At 35.6% G+C, this 21,403-nt stretch overlaps 2 protein-coding genes across 2 annotated transcripts; one reads left to right on the top strand and one right to left on the bottom strand.

Moving 5' to 3' along the window:
• The first annotated feature begins 1,710 nt into the window (after nucleotides 1-1,710).
• eps8l1a (EPS8 signaling adaptor L1a) lies at nucleotides 1,711-12,356 on the top strand. The gene is made up of 14 exons (XM_030142076.1): nucleotides 1,711-1,872; nucleotides 3,639-3,756; nucleotides 3,850-3,917; nucleotides 4,069-4,204; nucleotides 5,403-5,491; nucleotides 5,571-5,645; nucleotides 7,342-7,490; nucleotides 7,578-7,772; nucleotides 8,521-8,629; nucleotides 9,010-9,150; nucleotides 9,244-9,385; nucleotides 10,095-10,257; nucleotides 11,216-11,348; nucleotides 11,705-12,356. Exons 2-14 carry the CDS (start codon nucleotides 3,639-3,641, stop codon nucleotides 11,789-11,791), a joined length of 1,605 nt encoding a protein of 534 aa, XP_029997936.1. The 5' UTR covers nucleotides 1,711-1,872; the 3' UTR covers nucleotides 11,792-12,356.
• A 157-nt stretch (nucleotides 12,357-12,513) lies between these two features.
• On the bottom strand, nucleotides 12,514-19,305 carry nme4 (NME/NM23 nucleoside diphosphate kinase 4). The gene is made up of 5 exons (XM_030141073.1): nucleotides 19,148-19,305; nucleotides 16,579-16,709; nucleotides 15,425-15,526; nucleotides 13,201-13,313; nucleotides 12,514-13,082 (listed from the first exon to the last, which is right to left on the bottom strand). Exons 1-5 carry the CDS (start codon nucleotides 19,269-19,271, stop codon nucleotides 12,962-12,964), a joined length of 591 nt encoding a protein of 196 aa, XP_029996933.1. The 5' UTR covers nucleotides 19,272-19,305; the 3' UTR covers nucleotides 12,514-12,961.
• Between the last annotated feature and the right edge of the window lie 2,098 nt (nucleotides 19,306-21,403).

Raw genomic sequence — 21,403 nt, 5'->3', positions numbered from 1 at the left:
TCCCAAGGACATACAACAGTTATCCTCTTGGTCTCAAGGTAAAAAAGTTTGGAAAACTCTGTTCTAAGGATTTAAAACGATTACAAAAATGTGATGAACCCATGTCTACAACCACATCGACCAAATTGCTCGCATTTATCATTTCAGTGGTTTTACAGTGATCACGAACACATTCGACAGTTCTCATGATCATTCACAAGGACATTTACACCCAATGAACTCTTGAAATTCATTTTTGTAACAAGAGGTCTATGACATTGTCAACTTTTCATAGACATAATATATAAATACATCTGATGAGACTGTGATGAGGAAAACTGGTCCCTTCTCTTGCCTCTGGGATGCAAGGTGGCAACAACAAAAGACAGAAATAATTCAAAGCTGACAAGGGAAGAGTTAATCCTAAAGTAATTGTGGAGATCAGCTGGAAAGCTCTTAGGCAGGGTTGGTATTTGTTGTTATGCAGTGTTGTATGTGTAAATGCCATGGGGTTACTTTACAACACACAGTTCCTATAACAGCTACAGTAAATACAAACCAGTATGTGCATGTGACCTGTATGACCAGCTGGTGTCGCTGTTCACCACATACTCATTTTCCATGAAAGACATGTTCCTGTGTTAGACACTTTGGCTTTTTACAATAAAGCTCCTATTTGAGGTTTAATGAACCTATTAAACTAGTTATAGAATAACTTTTTATTCTGTCTGTGGACATTCAACAGTAAAACCAATGCTCTGGCTGCCCCACTATTCACAGATCCCCTTTGTGAGAAAGATGCACAGTGATTTTCATGGATCATGGATTGCTCAGTGTCCAAACTGAAAACCAACAGGGATTGTGCTTTTACTGTTCCACCTCCAAAACAAAGTTCCTGTGAATTAGTGCTTTATGTTAAGAAGCTTTTAAAAATCCACCTTAACAGACAAAAAGTTGCATAATTATAATCTTGCCTAATTGAATGTTTAACGTTACTTATTTTATTCTGTTTCTTCACACTATTGTTTTCATGCATTTTATCTTAATTTTAATAATCTGTGATTTGCTGTTCTTGCTCTTAGATTGTGCTGTGTTTTCTTTTGTAAAAATAGAAATAAAGTTAATTAGCATATTTTAATAATTTTATCATTTTGAGGCATGCATAATTTTAGATGTTGCTCTCTAGACTCATATTTAGATAATATTATTTTTCTATGATCTTATTTTATGCAGTTTTGCCACTGCACAACTTTTCTAACTGCAGAATTTTCTTTATCTGCTTAATCTTAGATTCACATATTTTTATTTGAGAGGATCCTACTGTATATGGTTTTGAAATTGAATGCAATGCATGCAATACATCAGAGGAAAATGTGAAATTTAGTGATAAATGTAAATTAAATGTAAATGCTATGTCTCAACTTGAGTTTTATATTTCTATGCATTCACAGTGTTATCTTTGCTTATCTTCTCATGCTTCTTTATTATTGTCAAGCGAAACTTGATGTCACTGTCTTTGTGGGGGTGTGGAGTTTGAGGGAGACTGCATTACATTTCTGGAATGGCATGTGTTGCAGATCACATTAGCCTCTTGGCACCAGCCACAGGCAGTTGTTGATAGAAATACCTGTCAGGAGGAAGGAACAGCTCTTAGAGATGCAGTGCGAAAGAATGGGAGGGAGGGAATCTGTGTGTATCAGAGTAAGAGGAGAGTGAAAGCAATGCAGGTAAACTACGAAAGGAAAGCCAGACTAGTTTTTCTCGTTTCTGCATATCTCTAGAAGGTGGGCCGGACCTGTGTAAACAGCTCAGCTCAGTGCACATACTATTCAGCACGAGGACTGGTTTCTATGTCTTGGATTTAAACAATCGGACCCCCTTTTACCTAAGAAGGTACAGTGATTAATGTGTATTTTATGTGTTAAGTGAGTGTAAACAGTGTCTGTGAATGTATGTATGTATGTGTGTGTGATAGAGAGGCAGTGAATACACCTGTCACTTACAGGACTTGTCTGTGAATCAGAGAAAAGTTTGAAATAGCTCAGCTTCATCTTGATAAAATACAACTTCTGTTAATCTGTTTGTATGGTGTTGGCTGTACACTCACAACAATACAGAGAATTAGTTTAGATTAAAATAGTTGTGGAGTTGTTAACATGCTGGAGTCACCTACAATTTAATTAATGATAAATAAAAGACATGTCACAGTAAAATGTTTGTTGCTTTGCATGGCATACCTACTGTATGTGGTGAATGGACTTCTACAGTTTGTTGGTAAAGCGTCCGCGTCTCCATCAAGTTTTGGTGATTGTGTCACCTGCATACCACGCATATAGTGACAGTGGTTTTTCCTGTCGTGTGTATCTGTCAGTGTACGCAAACATACGAGTGTGCACACAGAATACTTAGCATTCTTACAATTAGCTTGTGGAATGTGACAATATTAAACACTCATTCATTACTTCTTTGCAACAATGAAATGAAATCAGATGGAAGATTATGTTTTGTTCAGTCAGGCTGTTTGGAAAATCATCTTACATGTGAAAATATATCATATACTGAGAGCCAGGAGTGTTACCTCTGAAATTTGATAGATGAGACTGATTATTGGATGCAATGAGTGATAAATAATGAATCTATTTAAACATTAACATTTGATTCCTTTTTAATTATGTACTCTTCTCACAAATGGTTTAAACTGACCTATGAAGCTAAAACTCGTAAAAATAACATCCTGTATGTTGAGACTGGAACACTTTTTTGATTTCATGAGGAAAATATTGTCCAATTTCCAAATGTTTTTAGGTGTTATTTTCCAGTTACATGTTCCTGTAACATTCAACAGGCAAGCATTTTTTTTCTCAAAAAGAAAATATTTGGATAAAAGCACTTGGTAGTTTCTCACATTTGGTTAGAAATCGCAACTTAACGACAATTTTTTCTCTGTGACTGTAACTGACAAAAATTAATTTTTTTTGTAATTCACAGTTAATATTTAATGCTGTTACATATATGAGGGCAGGCTGAAAAGTTCATAGCCTGACTAAGAAGGAGTTTTTCCACAGCAATGAAACTTGGCATTACATTAAATTCAACCTTTCCTGATTCTAACTGCATGGTTTCCTTCCAGATAAACCCACACTGGATAAATAATTTAAGACTTTCAAAAGTAGTACTACGGACATTTCATGAAAATGCTTGCTCTTCACCCCTCCCTCGTTCTCCTTACCCCTCTTGAATTCAGCTTCCCAGTTTTGCACAGTTGATACAGCTGGAGCATCATCCCCTATAGCAACCATATCAGCATGAATGTCCTTGGGGGCTAACCCCTTTTTCTGTAGACATTTGATAAGATCATGGTGCCATGGATGGTTCACAATAATGTCTCTGGTACTACTTTTCAGCGTCCTAAATTATTTATCCAGTGTGGGTTTATCTAGAAGGAAACCATGCAATAAGTATCAGGAGAAGTTGAATTTAATGTATGCCAAGTTTCATTGCTGTGGAATAACTCCTTCCTAGTCAGGCTATGAACTTTTCAGCCCCCCCTCGTACTTACTCCCTCCTCACTGATGTGTTTGCAACATTACACAAAAAAGAATATAACTAGGAAGAGTTTTAAAGCATGCTATTTATTTAAAAAACTACTCTCATTATAGATGTCTGCATCACCTCCTCCGGTGGTCCCCAGGAAGCCTTCAGGTGTTCGAGTCATGATAACTCCAGGAGAGCAGCTTCCGCCTGGAGGTCTGCCCGATTACACAAATTCAGCAAGAGGTATACTTATTTGGTTCTATAAGCTTTTTATTTATGCAATTCAGCCAGGTTGTTGTAATAAAAACATCTATAAGGATTTGTTTTTCTGCTCAGAGAATGGACCCAGTAGTGTGTCCGACCATACATTTACAACATCTCCACTGAATGCAGAAAGAGAAGTGGTATGTACTCATTATGAGCTGAAGGATTCAATACAATGTGCACAAAATGTTAGTCCACCAGGGGAAAAATAACATCAACACTGATATAAGGGAAAATGAAACACTATGACATAATGTAAAGTATTTAACATCATATGTATTCCAACATCAGGAGATTATGAACCACTGTTTTGACGATATGGAGCGTTTCATGGGGCGTCTGCAGCAGGCGGCTGAGGCCCAGAGTGTTCTCAACCAGAGGAAGAAGAAGAGAAGCAAGAAAAGCAAGAAGAAGGAGAATCAAGAAGGTGAGAGTTGACCTACCAATAGTATCTGTCTGTGTCTGGCCTTCAACAGGACCAGGGTGTTGTCTGGTTTCTGCCCGATTTGTGCTTACATACAGTAGGTGTGACCCCAGATAACATTAAAGGCCACTGAATAACTGCAAGTAACATTAAATATTAGTCACTACAACAGGCATTGTCTTGTACTTGCTACAACAAGCCAGAACCAGTACTCCACACCTTCACTTGTGTTTCTATAATATTTAATACTCCTGCATAAAAATATGAAGCACTAATATTAACCCATAAAGACCCAAACATCCACCATCTACCAGAATCATCTACTGATCTAAACTGTTTAATACCTGTTGATCCACTAATCCTGTCAATACATGTAAATAATTGGTTTAAAATACAGTTTGTCATCTTTTTATGGTCATCAGATATGACTCATTTTGATGTTCAGAGGCTCCGTAGTTACCATGGAAACACCGTCATCTTCTACAACACTGATTCACAGCAGAAAAACCCATAAAGTTGAATCAGTGACAATGGATGGAGACAACTGGTTTGTGTTCAGTTAATGATATATTTTGCTGAAAAGGTCACTTTGTCTTCAGTTTGCTCTATTCTTGATATAATAATCCTCAAATTTACTCTGAGCTTTTATGAACATCTACATAATCAGTAAATTAAATGTTGGAAAATACCAGATTTTCATTGAAAAAAACACAAAATACAGAAGATAATATTACAATAAATGGTGATAAATCAATTAAGGATGGTTAAATATAGAGAAAAATTCTTTGCGAACTACCACAAATGTCACACTGGGTCCTTATGGCTTAAGAGTGGAATGTGAATGTGCACCAAACATTTATTAACAGGCATAAAATTGTTAAAATTGCACTTGCTTCTGTTAAAACATTTCAGGTTTTTCATATTTGTTCAGGTTATTAACATTTTTTGTGAAGAGAGTTTGTAAATGTAAAGATTTTCATGTAATTTAGCTTTTTTTGTACACTAAAATAAAAATAAAAATATGGAGATGTAAAAAAAAAAAAAGTGCAATGTGTAGCAGTAAGTTGTCCAATGAAATATGTTGAAAATATTTCAGTTTTCTGCCTAATAGTTTTTTAATTTAGCAAGACATGAACATCAAATATCTACATAAGCTGCAAATCTAGTGTGTAAATGCTCATTTTTCTTTCTCTACATGCAGATGATTTGTTGACCATGAAAGCTTGCCCTCCATCAGAAGAGGAATTTGTGGAAATCTTTCAGAAATTTAAGTACTCCCTCAGTCTACTGGTGAGACTACTCTTGTCATATAAAATTAAAAACTGCTGTGAGTTTTTAGACTTCATACCATAGTTTTTGGTTTATTTAGGACCGGGTCAAGTCATCCATCACAGAACCTGATGCACCAGAGCTACTGCATCACATCTTCGTGCCTCTTGGATTGGTGAGTCTCTGTAAAAAAACATAAGTAAGAGTTATTTATAGTAGTAGCAGAAATATTCCCATCATTTACTTTACTTATTTATGAGCCTTGTCAGCACATGTATATGAGTAGAAATTGTCACTGTGCAGTAAAATGGTCCCTTTCAGTATTTATACACTACTGTATATGTTGCATTGCACTGTTTTAGGTGTTTCTTTATAGATGAGCTCATCTGAACTACTTCATATGCATGTACAATAACATAGCATCACATTCTTTGGTTTCGTCAGTGTCCACTTATCTCTCAAAGTCCAACTTTTGTTGAGCTCAGAAAATAAGTCCTCTTCTTAGTTTTGTGACACTGTACGTTCCATCTTATTAAAGAGTGTTTTTAGAGTATTTTAACTGACGACGGGAAACAGTTTTCACAGTCGTCCCATAAAGGAAACACTTCAACCTTCAATTAACAACATGGAAAATCGATACTTTTGAAGATATATGGTTTTCTTTGGACAGGAAAGGGATGAAAACTCTGAAAGGATGCTTGAATAAAAGACACATAAAATCACAAAACTTAACCCAATAAAAACCCAATGCTGCTTTTGTGGCAGGTCCCAAATGAATTTTATTCTATTTTTAACCTTTTTTAAATGATTTATCACCATTCATTCCAATATTATGTTCTGTATTTTGCATTTTTAAGTGAAAAACAGGTATTTTCTTGTATTTAATTCACTGGTTATGAAGATGTTCATTAAAGCTTAGATTAAAGTTGGGGGTTATTGTATCAGAAACAGAGAAAACTGAAGAAAAATATAAGTTTTTTGGAAAAATTTATTGTTAACTGAGCATAAATACAAGTGTCTCCATCCACTGTAATTTATCAAGTTCCATGGGTTTTACTGGTGAATCTGTGTTGTAGAAGATGACGATGTTTCCACGTTCAATACGGAGCCTCTGAACATCCTGGGTCTTTATGGGTTAAGTAGAATAGAATACAATAGAATAGAATAGAATAGAATAGAATAGAATAGAATAGAATAGAATAGAATAGAATAGAATTACATTACATTACATTACATTACATTACATTCATGCATTTGGCAGACGCTTTTTTTCCAAAGCGAGTGAATAGAATAGAATAGAATAGAATAGAATAGAATAGAATAGAATAGAATAGAATAGAATAGATCTTTGTTGTTACTGTCACAGGAACAATGAAGATCCATTTTGCAGCTCTGTTCTGTTTAGCAGTAAAAAGACTAAAAAGACTGTATAAAAATATCACACAAAATCCTGAAGATGCAGGCATGTGCAAAAAGCTATGGAATATAATATTAACAAGAAAAGCACTTGGAGAGCGCAGACCTCCGCCAGCACAGATCTGCCCCCCCACCCCGATGACCACCAAACTTTAATCATTTCTTCCTTGTGCCAGAAAATTTCATGAAAATCCGTCCATAACTTTTTCAGTTATCTTGCTGACAAACAAACAAACACGCAAACACACAAAGCAAAGTGATCGCAATATCTCCTGGTGGAGGTAAATATACATATGCTACTAAAGTTCTACCAAAAGTACTGAAATATACAAAAGCTAACTCTATACTACAGAGGAGAATATGTACAACAGATAATGATGTATACAGGTAATATGTACAAGTACCTCATGCACAGTACTCTGTGATACTGACTCTAGTGACCATCTCTTTCCCAGATGGTAAAAACCACTGGAGGACCAGACTTAGCTGCATCTGTGGTCAGTCCTGCTCTGACCAGTGGGGCTGTATCACTGCTCCAGGAGCATCTGACTGCAGAGGAACAGGAACTCTGGACTTCCTTAGGACAAAACTGGACCTCATCCCGGTCTGTGTCCTTATGTACAGGTAGAAATCTTTATTTAAGAGTGAGTAACTAAAACTCTAACAGTTACCTCTCTCCTCTTTTTCCCAGTTCACAACTCAGTGAGTCTGTTCCTCCATATACACCTGTCTTCCTGGATGGGTGGCAGCCTCAGACCTCGGACTCAGCTGGTCAGCCTTTGGAAGACCCCATTGAGTCCCAGCACAAACAAGATGAAATTAAAGCGGCACAGACTCTACAAGACCAAGCTCGACAAGCAGCAGCGGTGTCTGTCTCTGATCAAGTGTAAGTCTAAATAGCTCCGGAAACATTTTACAGAGTAAGGCCTAATTATGCTTTTCTATTATGTTTAATAATCAGGATTAGGTATTAAATGTGTCACTATCAACGACATTAGAATTATTGTTCCCATATACAAATGTAATATATGTACATTTCATTTGCACATCTCAAATACATGTATATATGATGCAAAAACATATATTAACATGCAGTATACATATAATCCTCTTTTCCTCTGTGATTCTAATAGAGCTGTATTGCTTAATTGTAGTTTTGTTTCTTATGATTTACTCATAAGGGTAAAAAGTAAAATATTAAAACTCAGTGATTATATAATTACATCTCCTGAAGCATCTGGATTATGCTTAGTTTAGATTAAATTAAAGGTAAATTAATGGTTATGCAGCATACATTAGTTTCACTGTACAAACTGCATATCATTAACCTCAAAGCATAATTGCCTAATTCAACATATCCTAATACTTTTTTCCATATAGTGTATGACTCAGGCAATTATGCTATGAGGCTAACAATATGAAACCTTTAAATTATGTCATATATTCAAATATATATACTGTATAATATACCTACACAGATTTTACCATTGTCATCTTTTGTTATAAATTTATCTATTCAGAGGATGTACAGTATATTTATGGCAAGATTAGCTTTGGTAAAGGGGCACAGATATGTAATATGTTATTTATGCATGTGATATCTGTCTATATGTTGTATATTTTGTAAATTACAGAGATGGAAATGGGCTCCCACCAGAGGCTGAGAGACTTTACTGCTGCAGTTATGACTTTGTGGCCAGAAACAGCAGTGAACTGTCTGTGCTGCAAGGAGAAACACTAGAGGTATTTTCCTAACTGGATAAAACTGTATATGATTATGAAGGTAGATTTGTTTCTTTATTAATCAATCAAAGGAAAGTTGCCTTAACAAAAAAAGATTTTCAATAAAAAAAAACCTTTTCAATCAAAGAAAAAAAGTGTTCAAAGGCAATTTTTTGGATCTCAAATATTTTTTTTGCGTTCAAACACTTTTTTTCTTTGATCAAAAAGGAGTTTTTTGATTGAAGTAAAGGTTTTTTTTTTTTATTGAAAATCTTTTTTCTTTTGTTAAGACAACTTTCCTGTTGATTAAATTATAAAAAAAAAAAAATCTACCTTCATATATGAGTAGCTAGATTTTGGAACTAAATGACGATAGTTGTGTATGTGTCACATTGCTGTAGGTCATTGAGTCATCAAAACGCTGGTGGAAATGTCGGAATCGTTTTGACCAAATAGGATTTGTTCCTCATAACATCCTGGAGCCTCTGTCTGCTCTGAACAACACAGGGAGGGAAAGCCCAGTGGTCCGCAGAGAGTCAAAGGTACCTACACACATACAGAGGTTTCCAAACCCTCAAACATGTCACTCACTTCACACACAACTTTTATTTCTTTCTGTTCTTCCTCAACAAAAGACGGCCCTTTCTCCACGGTCAAAGTACTTCTCATATGATCTGTCAAGCCCAACTGCAAGCAGTCCTACAGCTATAAGTCCACCACTGCGAGCCCAGAGCATGGTTTTACCTTCTTCACCGGTAGCCGAGGACAGTAACCGAGGTAACGTACCATCACACTGATTTGGCTTGTTGGATGATGAAGTGAACTCATAAAGGCACTGGCTCTCAAGAGCTTCTTGTGCACACTTCAAATCTGCTCACAGGAATGTGGCAAATAAGCAAAACTTGAGCAAATGAACAGGAGTGAGTGAGGGATTTCATTATTTTCTCTGTGTTCCCCCAAAATCAAAAATAAAATCATATCTAGAATCACCTACACTTTTTTTTTAAACAAAGTGGGTATTCAGTTAACAAATACTTTGCAGCCAATCATGGACTGTGTGTTAAAATGTAATGTTGAAACCAGAATCATCATGTCTCCAATGTACTTTTCAAATAAACAATGTTTACAGCTTTATGACTTTATATCTATATATACACTGGTGCCCATAATGTTGTAATAAGATATTTTTACCTCTTCTCATGAAATGATTGTGGCAATGTGATTTATTCTTGATAGATGAAGTGTAACTGGGGCTCAGTATGGAATCATTATAGTCAAAGGTAAATTACTGATGTGTATAAATGGGAATTAAAGAGAGGAATATATCTGAAAATAAAATGATTCCAGCTTTATGGGCAACATTTTGGAGGAAAAACTGAAAATATGATAGTCAGTCTACGCAGCTCTTATTAGTACTAAGAAAAATAAACTGTAGAAGTGTCTGTACCTGTACTGAAATAGATCCTTATGGTTTTCCTGTTTCCAGTCCTGATAATGAACGATGAGCTTCTGGAGCGGTTAGCTGGGAGGAGGGGCTCGGGGCGACCTCTGGTGGTTCCTAAAGCAGCTGATGTTTCCACTCCCCTGAACTACCACTCACCACCGGCTGAGGTGGAGGCCTGGCTCAGTGCCAAGGGCTTCAGTGAACAGTAAGTGTGTGCTGCTGGCAAAAAAAAAAAACCTGCAGCTAAAATGGAACACACTTAACCTGATTTAACTAGTTTACTATTTAATTCATATCTTCATTTATGCATAAAGACTCATTAGCTCTAGGATTGGTTAACCTTCCTCTTGTGTTAGGGTTGGCGCTGACCCATTTTAGGTTTTACACGCATAAATAAACCATATAAAATGTGTGTATTGCATCAAGGCTTTTGGACTTTGTCAGGAACCTCTATTTCAACAAAATAATACGAAAAATGTTTTTTCACTAAATTATGAAATGCTCTTGTTAAAATTATGACATTTGTGTTTTTCGGGTAGGTTTCAACACAGTTATAAAGATAAGATTATAAAGTAATAATTACAGTCAAAACTAAAATCAAAAGTGTACTGTCAGTCAACACACTGACATCCAGCTCCTCTAACAATCATGTGAGCTTTTGGGGATTTTCATTTTGTCTTGTTATCCAGTTTACCTGCACAAAAACAAAACAAGTAAAGACGAGCATGTCCGCACATGTGAGGTCAGTTCAGTTTAGAGTTGGTGACTTACAGAGTGCACACTGAGGGGTATACTAACAAGAAAAAAGGCCCAGAGGCTCACAACAGAAACATTAAAACCAATATTTTCATGGATAAGGAAGTCTAACAAGGTCACCAAGAGATAAGAAAGAAACTCGATGATAGATAATTGTCTTTAGTGTATTTTACAGCTGATTTTATGACATGGGTCAAAACCGACCTGTTAACATAAGAGATGGTAACAGAAAACTAACACAAGAGGAAGGTTAAATTGAATTCACATCAACTGAGATCAACTTGAATATATACAGTAAGTTGAGACTAACACCATTAAAGACCTATGATTAAAAAAAAAAAAAAAAAAAAAAAAGATTAAACTTTAAGATGTTCATACTGATTTACTGATACTTTGTTGTCTATCAGGACAGTTCAGAGTCTGGGCATTTTAAATGGAGCACAGCTGTTCTCACTAAACAAGGAGGAGCTCCGAACAGTGTCGCCAGAGGAAGGTGCAAGAGTTTACAGCCAAATTATGGTGCAGAAGGCCCTACTCGAGGTTTGTCTATTGTCATTCTGAATGTTCTGTCTCCTCGCATGTTTGCTTATCCTTGGCTTATGCACACACTGACGTAAAAGTACCATATTTTTACTGGTCTAGACAGAGAAAAGATCAATAACTAACAAATATGAAATACAAAGTAGCTGCTATGACCTTTGAGTCAATTTTTAATGATGAATCAGCTTGTATGTTCTTGGCTGATGGTCAAAAGGAGGATTCATGTGTATTTTTTTTTTTTTTTTTTTTTTTTTTGGGCTGAGTTTTAGTTTTAGTGACACACTATGACTGAGCCTCTTCGCCAGAAAAAGCTAACATCTCTCAATTGAATCAATAATGCCGTTATAATCCCTCAGGATGTGCGCAAAGCCACAGAACTGGAGAAGGTGATGGAGAAGCAAAAGCTGAAGATGGGCCAGGATACAGAGGCTGACCAGGTGTGATGAAGAAGCTGTTGAACATCATCTAATGGAGCAAAATCAGTGGACATAAATGAAGAATGGCTTAAATAGCTGGAGGCACAGAAAACTGCAGACGGATTTTAATTTTTACATCGTACCTGCTGTGACGTGTGACATGTTCATCGGTAAATGCAAGCTATGATAAAAGGCTCACTCAAATCAAAAATACTGATTTTTTACATTTAAATATTTCTGTTATTCTTTGTTCATGAAAAATTAGAGACACAACACAAATGTGTCCAAGTATATTCAGTCACACAATGATGTGATGACGTGTTACTATAAATACTACCATATCACTGGACTGAACCCATGCGATGTGCACTCTGTTAAACACACAGAAGAGCCAGATGTTTTTCAGAGTTTTTATTCCTTGCACATTAACCTGTATTAAGAGAAAGTGACTTGTTGCAGCCCAATACTGCTGTAATCTACACACACTTAACCTCCTGAGACCCAGGAAATGTCAGCAAAGTACAAGCTTTTTTTGTTTTTTATTAAATAAGTGCCTATATTGGAAACATCATTATGCAACAGTTTTTTCAGATGCAGTTTTTTTAATTTTTATGGAATGTCCTTTATGGTGGACAGTTTTCTTTTCTTTTCTTTTCATTTTTTTTTTTTTTTTTTTTTTTTTTTTTTAAAGTTGTGAAACTCTTGTTCACAAATGTGGACAGAAAACCCATAGCTGGGTCTTAGGAGGTTAATATATTTAACTGAAACATACAGTTTCGGTCCTGACTTTTTCTATGACTCTGGAGTCTTTTCTACACATCATCATGAGTATTTACTGTTGTTCTGAAGAATATATCGCTGTCAATTCACTAGCTTCAATTAAAACAAAAAGGAAGAAAAATTACACATGTTGTGCACATTTCATGAACCTCATTCCCCATGACTTCAAATGGCTCAGTTATTCATAATATACATCAAATATCAACACACTCCAACAGACTAAATACCAATGATAACAAAGCTCGAGTAATCCTGAGACAAGAGGGTGGATTCTGTTAATGTGGCTCTTGTTCAATACACCCACTACAGTGTGTGCCAGTAAATGACATTGTATAATCTGTCAGAGGAGACAGAATAATGAGCACCAGGAGAAGAGGTAGTGCAAATGATTCTCACTGCATCTGACTCTCAGTGGATTCACAGTTCACAGGTGATGTTGTGATAGCAGCAGTCCCAGTTCAGTAGCTCTTGTCCCTGAAACCACAACTGGATCTCCTTTTGTGCCCCCTCCGGTGAATCGCTTGCGTGAACCACATTCCTTAAATGGCCAATAAACATTACTATTTTACCGCAGATAAGATATATACAAATACAGAATCCAAAAAGTCTCAGGTTATTGTTTAATCTTGGAAGTTGTTGTGTACATATGAGGTTACCTGCTGACGTGGATACTGAAGTCTCCTCGGACTGTACCAGCCTGGGCATCTGCTGGGTTAGTAAGTCCGACCATAGCGCGTGACGTCTGCACTGCATTGTACCCTTCCCACACCTAAACACAATTAAAACAAAGCACATAACCACTACATTTATATAGTTTTATTTTTTAAGTAAGCATTTTTAATTTTTGAGAAGCATCTTTGGTTTTACAACTTACACAGGCAGTTATTTTGAATAGTTTTACTTTTGGATAGTTTTAGAACAGCTTTTATTTTGTTTATTCACAAATTATGAGGATTTATAGACACTGAAAAGTATAGGATGGAAGAATGCAGGACATGAAATACAAAAACATTTATAAAAGGTACTACATAGTGCATAGCCATTTTATTATTTCACATGATGCATCATTAAAAGGGATATAGGTCATATTTCTGTTTTCAAATATTTAAAAAATGAACTAAAAATATTATTATAGTATTTAGAATGAAGAGCTCTGAAGTTATGTCAAATATACAGTGTATTGGATTGCAAAGATAAACAATGAATCTGTTATTGTGACCACTAAGTGAGGAGATAGGATGAGAACCACTAAGAAACAACTTTTAGTCAAAGAAACTGATTAAGAGTTAGAAGCTACAAGAATGGAGTTTGACTGATTGATTGAAGATGATGGGTTTGATTATGAAGTTTATGGAAATATAAAACTATTATGTGATGCTATTATTTTTGGTAAGTTTGCTCGGTAAAAACCAAAACAAAGCTCATTTTTCTCTTTGATTTAATTCAGTGTTTTTCAACCTTGGGGTCAGGACTCCACTTGGGGTCGCCTGAAATTTCTAGTAATTGATAAAAATGAAAACTTACTAATAAGAAAATGTATGTTGAGTTGACAGAGACAATCACAATACATAAAAGACATGACAAACTCTCTTTGTTTGAAAGGGATTTTTATATTTTTGTACCCAAGTATATTATGTCTGGCTGTAAATAAATTTAACGAAGGTCCAGTACTTGCGGTGGGTGGGATGAGTGGGAGGTCAGGTGGATAGGAACTGGATACAACTGTGTCATGTCCAAGTTGTATGTTTCTTGTTTTGCATTTGAAATTAAAAATAAAAAAAGACCTTGATCAAAAAAGAGACGTGACAAACTCTGAGGCTGAAACTGAAGCACCGTGGTTCTGTTTATCTGTCAAATATTCATTGTGGTCAGTTTCAGATGCTGCAGCTCTTTCATAATTCATAGTTTGAGTTTTTGTTTGTTCAGTATTAATTGTCAGCCTTGTAAATCCAAGCTGGACTGACTGTACATATCCTGACCAAGGAAAATCCAATTCTCCCTTTGTGCAGTAATCTACACCTGGCTTTACTGCCTCCGTCCATAATAATATACATTATATAGACTAAATATCGTATTGTAATGCCAAAATTACTTATATCCATATATATTCATATATTTCATATATCATATAGGTATTTCAGATATATTCATGCCACTGTGTATTATAGAGCAGTTTGGACCCCTTTTGTGTTGTGTCCAGAGTAGAAGGCCAAACCAACATTTCTCACAGGGGTCTTATCTCTAAGTTCCTGACACTAACCAAAACACTTTCCACACATCATAATTTTCTCATGGGAGACAGAAGACTACAGAATGATTTTGTATTTTTGGGGTCAGACCATCTCAGTCTTTTGTCTGAGGGGTATCTCTTTCTATGGAGCTCCAAATAAAGGGATTTCTTTGACACTGAACGTTTGAACTTATCCTTCTCTATTATAGACGAATTAGTAGAGTAATATTTTTTCCATAACAGTATAAAATTGACATTTATTTGCAACATAGTATAGCAGACTATTACATGATCAAAAAAATTACATTTTAGCAAAAAAAACCCAAAAGTCTCCGTTTTGAATATCTGGGATCACCAGAAATTTTGTGATGTTAAAATGGGGTCACGAGCCAAAAAAGGTTGAGAACCTTTGATTTAATTTGAGTTCCTGTTGCACTGATTATAGTGGCTTCAGTTTTCATGCAGTCTATTTACAACTGGTGTTTTATTTTTAGTCTTAGTTTTTGTAAATTATAAACTACCCTTCCAGATGTGTGACATGTTCACAAATGTGTAACTGTAGAAATAAAAAGTCACATTTGTCAACAAAACAGAAACTGAACTACATTTTAAAAAATGTAAAACCAGGAGACAGGGAGAAGATGTGTTACCATGACAACCACAGGTCCTGAAGTCATGTATTTGACCAGGTCGGGATAGAATGGCTTCCCCGTGAGCTGACTGTAGTGCCGAGACAGCAGGTCTTCAGAAACCTTCGCAACACAGACAGCTACACACATTAAACAGAGAACTTACACCTCCCATAACAAAGATACACATATCAGCTAAAATTTACTTAGGGGGTCAAATGAGTGGCCATTTTTGTCAAAAAAAACAGTTGTAAGAAATGCATAGAACTGTGTTGAAATAATGCTAATACATTTGTGCACAGACTACTGATATTATTTGACAGTGGAAGCTATATTTTCAGAAATATTGGATTTTGAATAGCACACGTATGTGAAAACTTTTGCTGGTGGACGGACGTGACATTACCCATGATGCTCTGGTCAGTACCAGTACTTTATTAGTAATAAACTTATATACTTACTATTGCTAATTCTCCTCTTATTCATAAATGTTAGTATTGTGGATCTAAAACAATAACAGCTGACACAAAAACACAAAATGTGGCAGTGGACGGATGTGACATGGTTGTTACAGATCCCATCATACTGATGCTCGGCAGCCATGTCACCGTTTCCACAAATGATCCCTGTGCAAAAACTAGTATCAGAATTATTTATTGTATAGTTTATCATTATACTAAAGAGTAAATAACAATATAGAATTGTTATTTCTTTATAAAAATGCTTATTATTAGAAAACTGTTGATTTAAAAAGTGATGTGTGACATTCTTAGAGTATGTATTGGCATAACATAAGCAGGATGGATCAGCACCATACTCCATATTGCAACCTGTAAAAATAAAACGTGATATGTAGGATAGAATCTTGTAAGAAAAACTGGGGAATCTAAAAGAATAGAATATTTGCTTTTCAGGTAAATTCAGTTTAAATATAACTTGGCCATTTGTGACATGAAAATATAGCATTAATTGTGATGAAATTGGACATTTTTGAGCTGAAAACATAGTTCATATGACCATCAACATGTTGCAACAGAACTGAAATCCTGTAAATTTGCATAACTTGCATTTACCAATACAAAGTTCCTTTGGGGATTCACTTATATTGATTTCTTATGCACAAAGACAGAAATAAGACCTCTAAACAAATTTTAGCCGATATGTAGAGTTCATACCTGCAGCATTTTCAGACCAACCAGTTTGAAGCCGCGCAGCTCAAAACGCTGAATTATTTGTCCAACAAGACGACGCTGGACCCCATCGGGCTTTACAGCTATGAGGGTCCGCTCCCTCACTCCTGCAAGGTCTGATGGGAAAAGACAAGAGAGAGGAGTATGTCTGGAGACCAGTGATGACGCACAAACATCCGCGCAAAAATGCACAGTTTGGAGACAGGAGCGCACAGACGCACACGGTTGGATGATGTGGATTCAGGTTTATTTCAAGTCAAACACACACAAACACACTGGTGGAAAATTAATTAGGCTACACCAGTGGTTCTCAAACTGTGGGGCAGACCCCCTAGGGGGTGGGGGGGCACGAAGGCTTGCCGGGGGGAGCATGGGATCACTCCTGTTTTTTTTTTTTCTCTTCAGGTTAGAACATGTAGCTGGTGGAACTAATGTTTAAGCACTGGAGCACCCTGGACTCATTTTAGGGACGTACAACAAACCAATCTGCTGCCATGGTGATCGGTCACTAGACTGGACAAATAGTTTAGGTTTGGAGAATGGACAAGGATTAGACTGGAAACTCAAAAGAGCATGTTTCTGTTTTTGCACAGTTTGTATAGTTTGCACTTTAATGTTCTGAGATGTGCAGTGGAAACGGGCTCATTGCAGCCACTGATATTGTTAACCCTTTCATGCACAGTGGTCACTACAGTGGACAGTTATTCTACAGCTGTTCTCTTGTATATTCATGGGTTTAGTTGTTTTAGTTCCATATCAACCAACACAGTGGACACTTATGCATCATCTCATAAACTGCAATTCATACCATTATTGTAACTTTGCTGTTCTTGATTGGTTCTTGAGTGGAAATCAATTGTTAATATTTATTTTTTGCATATTATCTCCATGAAGTGAGTAATAACTAGTATTAGAGTATGTTAAAATGTGAGAAAACATCAGATTAGCTGCATTAAACATGGTTTCATTTCACTGTTTTCATATCACTTTATGATATTGGGTTTTAAATACATGTTTCTTTGCTTCAAGAATAAAATTCATGGTGTTGCTGAGTGGACATTTTTGTAACTCCATGATAAACAGGTTGATTTAAAAAAAAAAAAAAAAAAAAAAAAATCAATCACTTTTTTTTTTTTCATGCCTAAAGAGGAATAAAAACGCTCAGGAAAAAACAAAATACCTTGATTAAGGTTCTCATAATTTATGCATGAAAGGGTTAAAATGTTCATCTTTGTTATCAAAATGTTCGTCGTTCCCAAAAAAAAAAGGAACTTTATTGTCATAGTTGTAAGATTATTGCGAATTTCCTATTTTTATTTTGAAAAATATTGTATCAGGGAGCAGTCTGGTTGAGTTTATTTGTATTATTCAAACAAAATCTAAGTTATTTTTAATTTGCACAACAAATTACTTAAAAGTATTGTTACTTTGTTGTTGTTATTGTTACTTGTTACTAAGTATATGTTTCTTTCAATGGAACCAGGAATGTGCTCAATGGAACCAGGAATGTGCTCTATGGAACCAGGAATGTGCGCTATTTTTATTTTATTTTATTGTATTTCTGTTTTTATTTTTTATTTTATTGTATTTCAAATTTCATCTTATTTCTTGCACTTCAAAAATTCTATGCATAATCAAATATTTTAATGTGAGCTGTTTTTATTTTTATTTAATTGTATTTCTCTCAAATTTCATTTTATTTCTTGATGTATAATCAAATCTTAATCTATTTTAATATTGTATTTTTTCAATCAATGTGAAGCACTTTGGGCTACAATTTCTGTATGAAAGGTGCTATACAAATAAAGTTTATTATTATTATTATTATTATTATTATTATTATTATTATTATTATTATTACTATTATTATTAATAGAAGTTATAATTGCACCGCTGTTACAATGTTGTTGGGGTTGAGGGGGGCCTGGAGATTTTTCATCTTCCAAGGGGGACCTGACAGAAAAAGAATGAGAACCACTGGGCTAAACACTTTATAATATTTTATAATATTGTACATGGTTCCACTCAGAGGAGCAGCTGAGTACTCCATGCACGAGCTAATGAGTGACCGCATGCGATCAATTCAACGCACACGTGACCCAACAAAAGGGAAACGTCTCTTATAACTTAAAGACTGTCTGTATCAGCTAAGACCAGATCCTAAAGGGACTAATGGATCTTCAAGTCTGAGAAGAGGAATAAGAAGAAGGGTTCGGAGCTTATCCTGAATGGTTCTGTGGATTTTACGCATATTCCGTTACGCACATGCGCGTTACCGTTTCCAGGTTTGACATCCTCTGCGCCTCTAACCCAGATCCAGTTCATGACCCCATATGTTTGGCAAGCAAATGTGGTTTCGCAAATGACCTCATTAAATGTCGAAAAAAACATACCTCGAGGTAAATCCAGATGTTTATTTCCAGTTTATTTGACTTCTGTGGGATTTAGTTCAAATCGACAACATCACATATTAAATCATATGTCCCAAGGCAATAAAGTTTTCATGTGCGCAAACTTTGTGGAAACACCCCCATCAGAAAAACACACCACTTACTTGATTCGCTCCTGTGTCCGTTCAGAGTGGGGAGTCCACGCAGCAGACTTCCACTGGTTTCCTGACTCCCTGCATAAAACTGCTGGAGGACTCTCTTGAAGATGCACCGCTGGAAGATGATCATGTTTTGAGGCTGTGTGTGTGTATGTGTGTGTGTGTGTTGTCAGCCCCTGCAAACAGAAGTCAACCCTCCTCAATCAAAACTCACGAGTCTTCATCTGCCCCCCGTGATTCTCTGCAACTGTTTAACTCCGGTAAGGCCAGAGGTGTGTCAGCCTGGTCCACTATTGATCGAAAATGTCCAGTTTAATGTTTGTTATTATTGTCAAATCAAATACTGACAAAACTGCAGCAGCAATGTTGTTTTTTTTTTACTTGTTATCACATGTTCAGTGTGTATCACTTAATCTTATTTTTCTGTAGCTGGTGAGAGTGAGTGTGAGAGCCAGTGCTGTTCAGGCCATTTACTTCAGTTTAAGTACTAATACCACACTGTTGAAGTACTCCACCAAGTTCTGTATTCATACTATATTTACTAAGTGGATACATGTCAGTATTGTCATCAAAATGTACTTGATTTTGGATTCATTTTCCTGCTGTGGATGTTTAACCCTTTCATGTACAGTGGTCACTACAGTGGACAGTTATTCTACAGCTGTTCTCTTGTATATTCATGGGTTTTGTTGTTTTAGTTTCATATCAGCCAACACAATGGACACTTACGCATCATCCCATTCACTGACATTCATACCATTACTCTAACTTTAGTGTTCTTGATAAACTTGATCTGCACTAACATGTTTGAGTGTAAATCAATAAACAAAAGTTTTTTTTTTTTTTTTGCATATTATCTCCATGAAGTGAATAATAACTAGCATTAGAGTATGTTAAAATGTGGGAAAACATCTGATAAGCAGCATTAGAAATGTTTTTATTGCATAGTTTTCCATATCACTTTCTGATACTAGGTTTTAAGTACATGTTTGTTTGCTTTAAAAATTAAATGCATGGTGTCCAGCTGAGTGGACATTTTTGTAACTCCTTAAAAAAAACAAAAAAAAAAAACAAAACCTGATTGCACTGTTTTTTTCATGCCAAGAGGAATAAAAACACTCAGGGAAAATATCTTGACTAAGATTCTCATAATTCATGCTTGAAAGGGTTAATGTTGAGCTCACTTTAACCTTCAGAAACCTGAACAACTGCCAGTGAGAAAAAGTAAATAATGATCTAAAACTGTTATTATCCTATATATGCAGTTAATTCAGGTAAACTTGTTTCTCAGCTTTTCAAGAGCATCACATTTGTCTTTTTTGTCATAAACTTGGAAATACATACATTTTCTGCCCATGAAGTTTGACAAATGACAGTAGTTGTAGACACTTGTTTTTACATTCCCTTACTGATATATTTAGCTGAAAAAGTCATTTTTTACTTCATATAAAAACCTCTAAATATACTCAGATTTCAGAGTCAAAGTTAATACTTTTGGAGAAGTGTGGGTTTCTGTACTCTGAAAAGTAACTAAAGTTGTCAGACAAAGAGTAAAACATATAACATTTGCAGCTGAGATGGAGTAGACATTTTAAGTAACATAAAATTGAAACATTGAAATTTGGTACAAGTAGCACTAATTTGTCCCCATCTCAGAAATGTTCAGTAACTTGAGTCATTAATCCTGCCCATACTCTTGAAAACATCTGGTAAAATGGAGTTTCTCAACTTTCCTGTTAACACCGATGTCCTGTTTGCACATTCAGAACATTGAGTAAATATGGTGACGCCTTAATACTCAGCACAATTAACTCCAACTTAAAAATGTATTTGGAAATCTAAAACACCCACATACAGCTTTCAGAAAATACGAAAATAAACTATCTAAAGGTTCTAAACACAGTTGTGTTTTTTCAAAACATTTCTGCTAAATGTGTCCATTCTCAAACTAAGTGTCCTCACATGTTACAACTGACCTAGAACATACCAGCTGTGCTGATGCTGAACACTGACAGAGGACAATATCTGTTAATTTCTTTAACTAAGCTGTTTTATATCCGTTTGCTCTTCTGGAACCCACAATGACTCATTTGTCTACGTGTTCTAGAGGCAAGAAAAATCTTTGAGAAATTAAAAAAAAGTCTGGGATCTAATAAATTCAGTACATAGAAACTTAAAAAGAGAGCCATCGAAAAATGGCTGAAGGTAAAGTAATGTAAACCATGGAGAAATGTTGCATTTCTTATGAAATTGTTATTCTAA

This window comes from Sphaeramia orbicularis, chromosome 8 (assembly GCF_902148855.1).
Source record: "Sphaeramia orbicularis chromosome 8, fSphaOr1.1, whole genome shotgun sequence".
In the NCBI taxonomy this organism is placed as follows: domain Eukaryota; kingdom Metazoa; phylum Chordata; class Actinopteri; order Kurtiformes; family Apogonidae; genus Sphaeramia; species Sphaeramia orbicularis.
The sequence above is the reverse complement of the archived record's forward strand: the minus strand, read 5'-3'. Positions and strand labels throughout refer to the sequence as shown.

Coding starts and splice junctions, on each gene's coding strand:
- nme4 (XM_030141073.1), bottom strand. CDS start 19,271: ATGATCATCTTCCAGCGGTGCATCTTCAAGAGAGTCCTCCAGCAGTTT. Junction 16,710..19,147: donor CGGACACAGGAGCGAATCAA/GTAAGTGGTGTG, acceptor TTTTCCCATCAG/ACCTTGCAGGAGTGAGGGAG. Junction 13,083..13,200: donor TTCAGTATCCACGTCAGCAG/GTAACCTCATAT, acceptor TGGCCATTTAAG/GAATGTGGTTCACGCAAGCG.
- eps8l1a (XM_030142076.1), top strand. CDS start 3,639: ATGTCTGCATCACCTCCTCCGGTGGTCCCCAGGAAGCCTTCAGGTGTT. Junction 8,630..9,009: donor TGCAAGGAGAAACACTAGAG/GTATTTTCCTAA, acceptor ACATTGCTGTAG/GTCATTGAGTCATCAAAACG. Junction 9,386..10,094: donor AGCCGAGGACAGTAACCGAG/GTAACGTACCAT, acceptor TCCTGTTTCCAG/TCCTGATAATGAACGATGAG.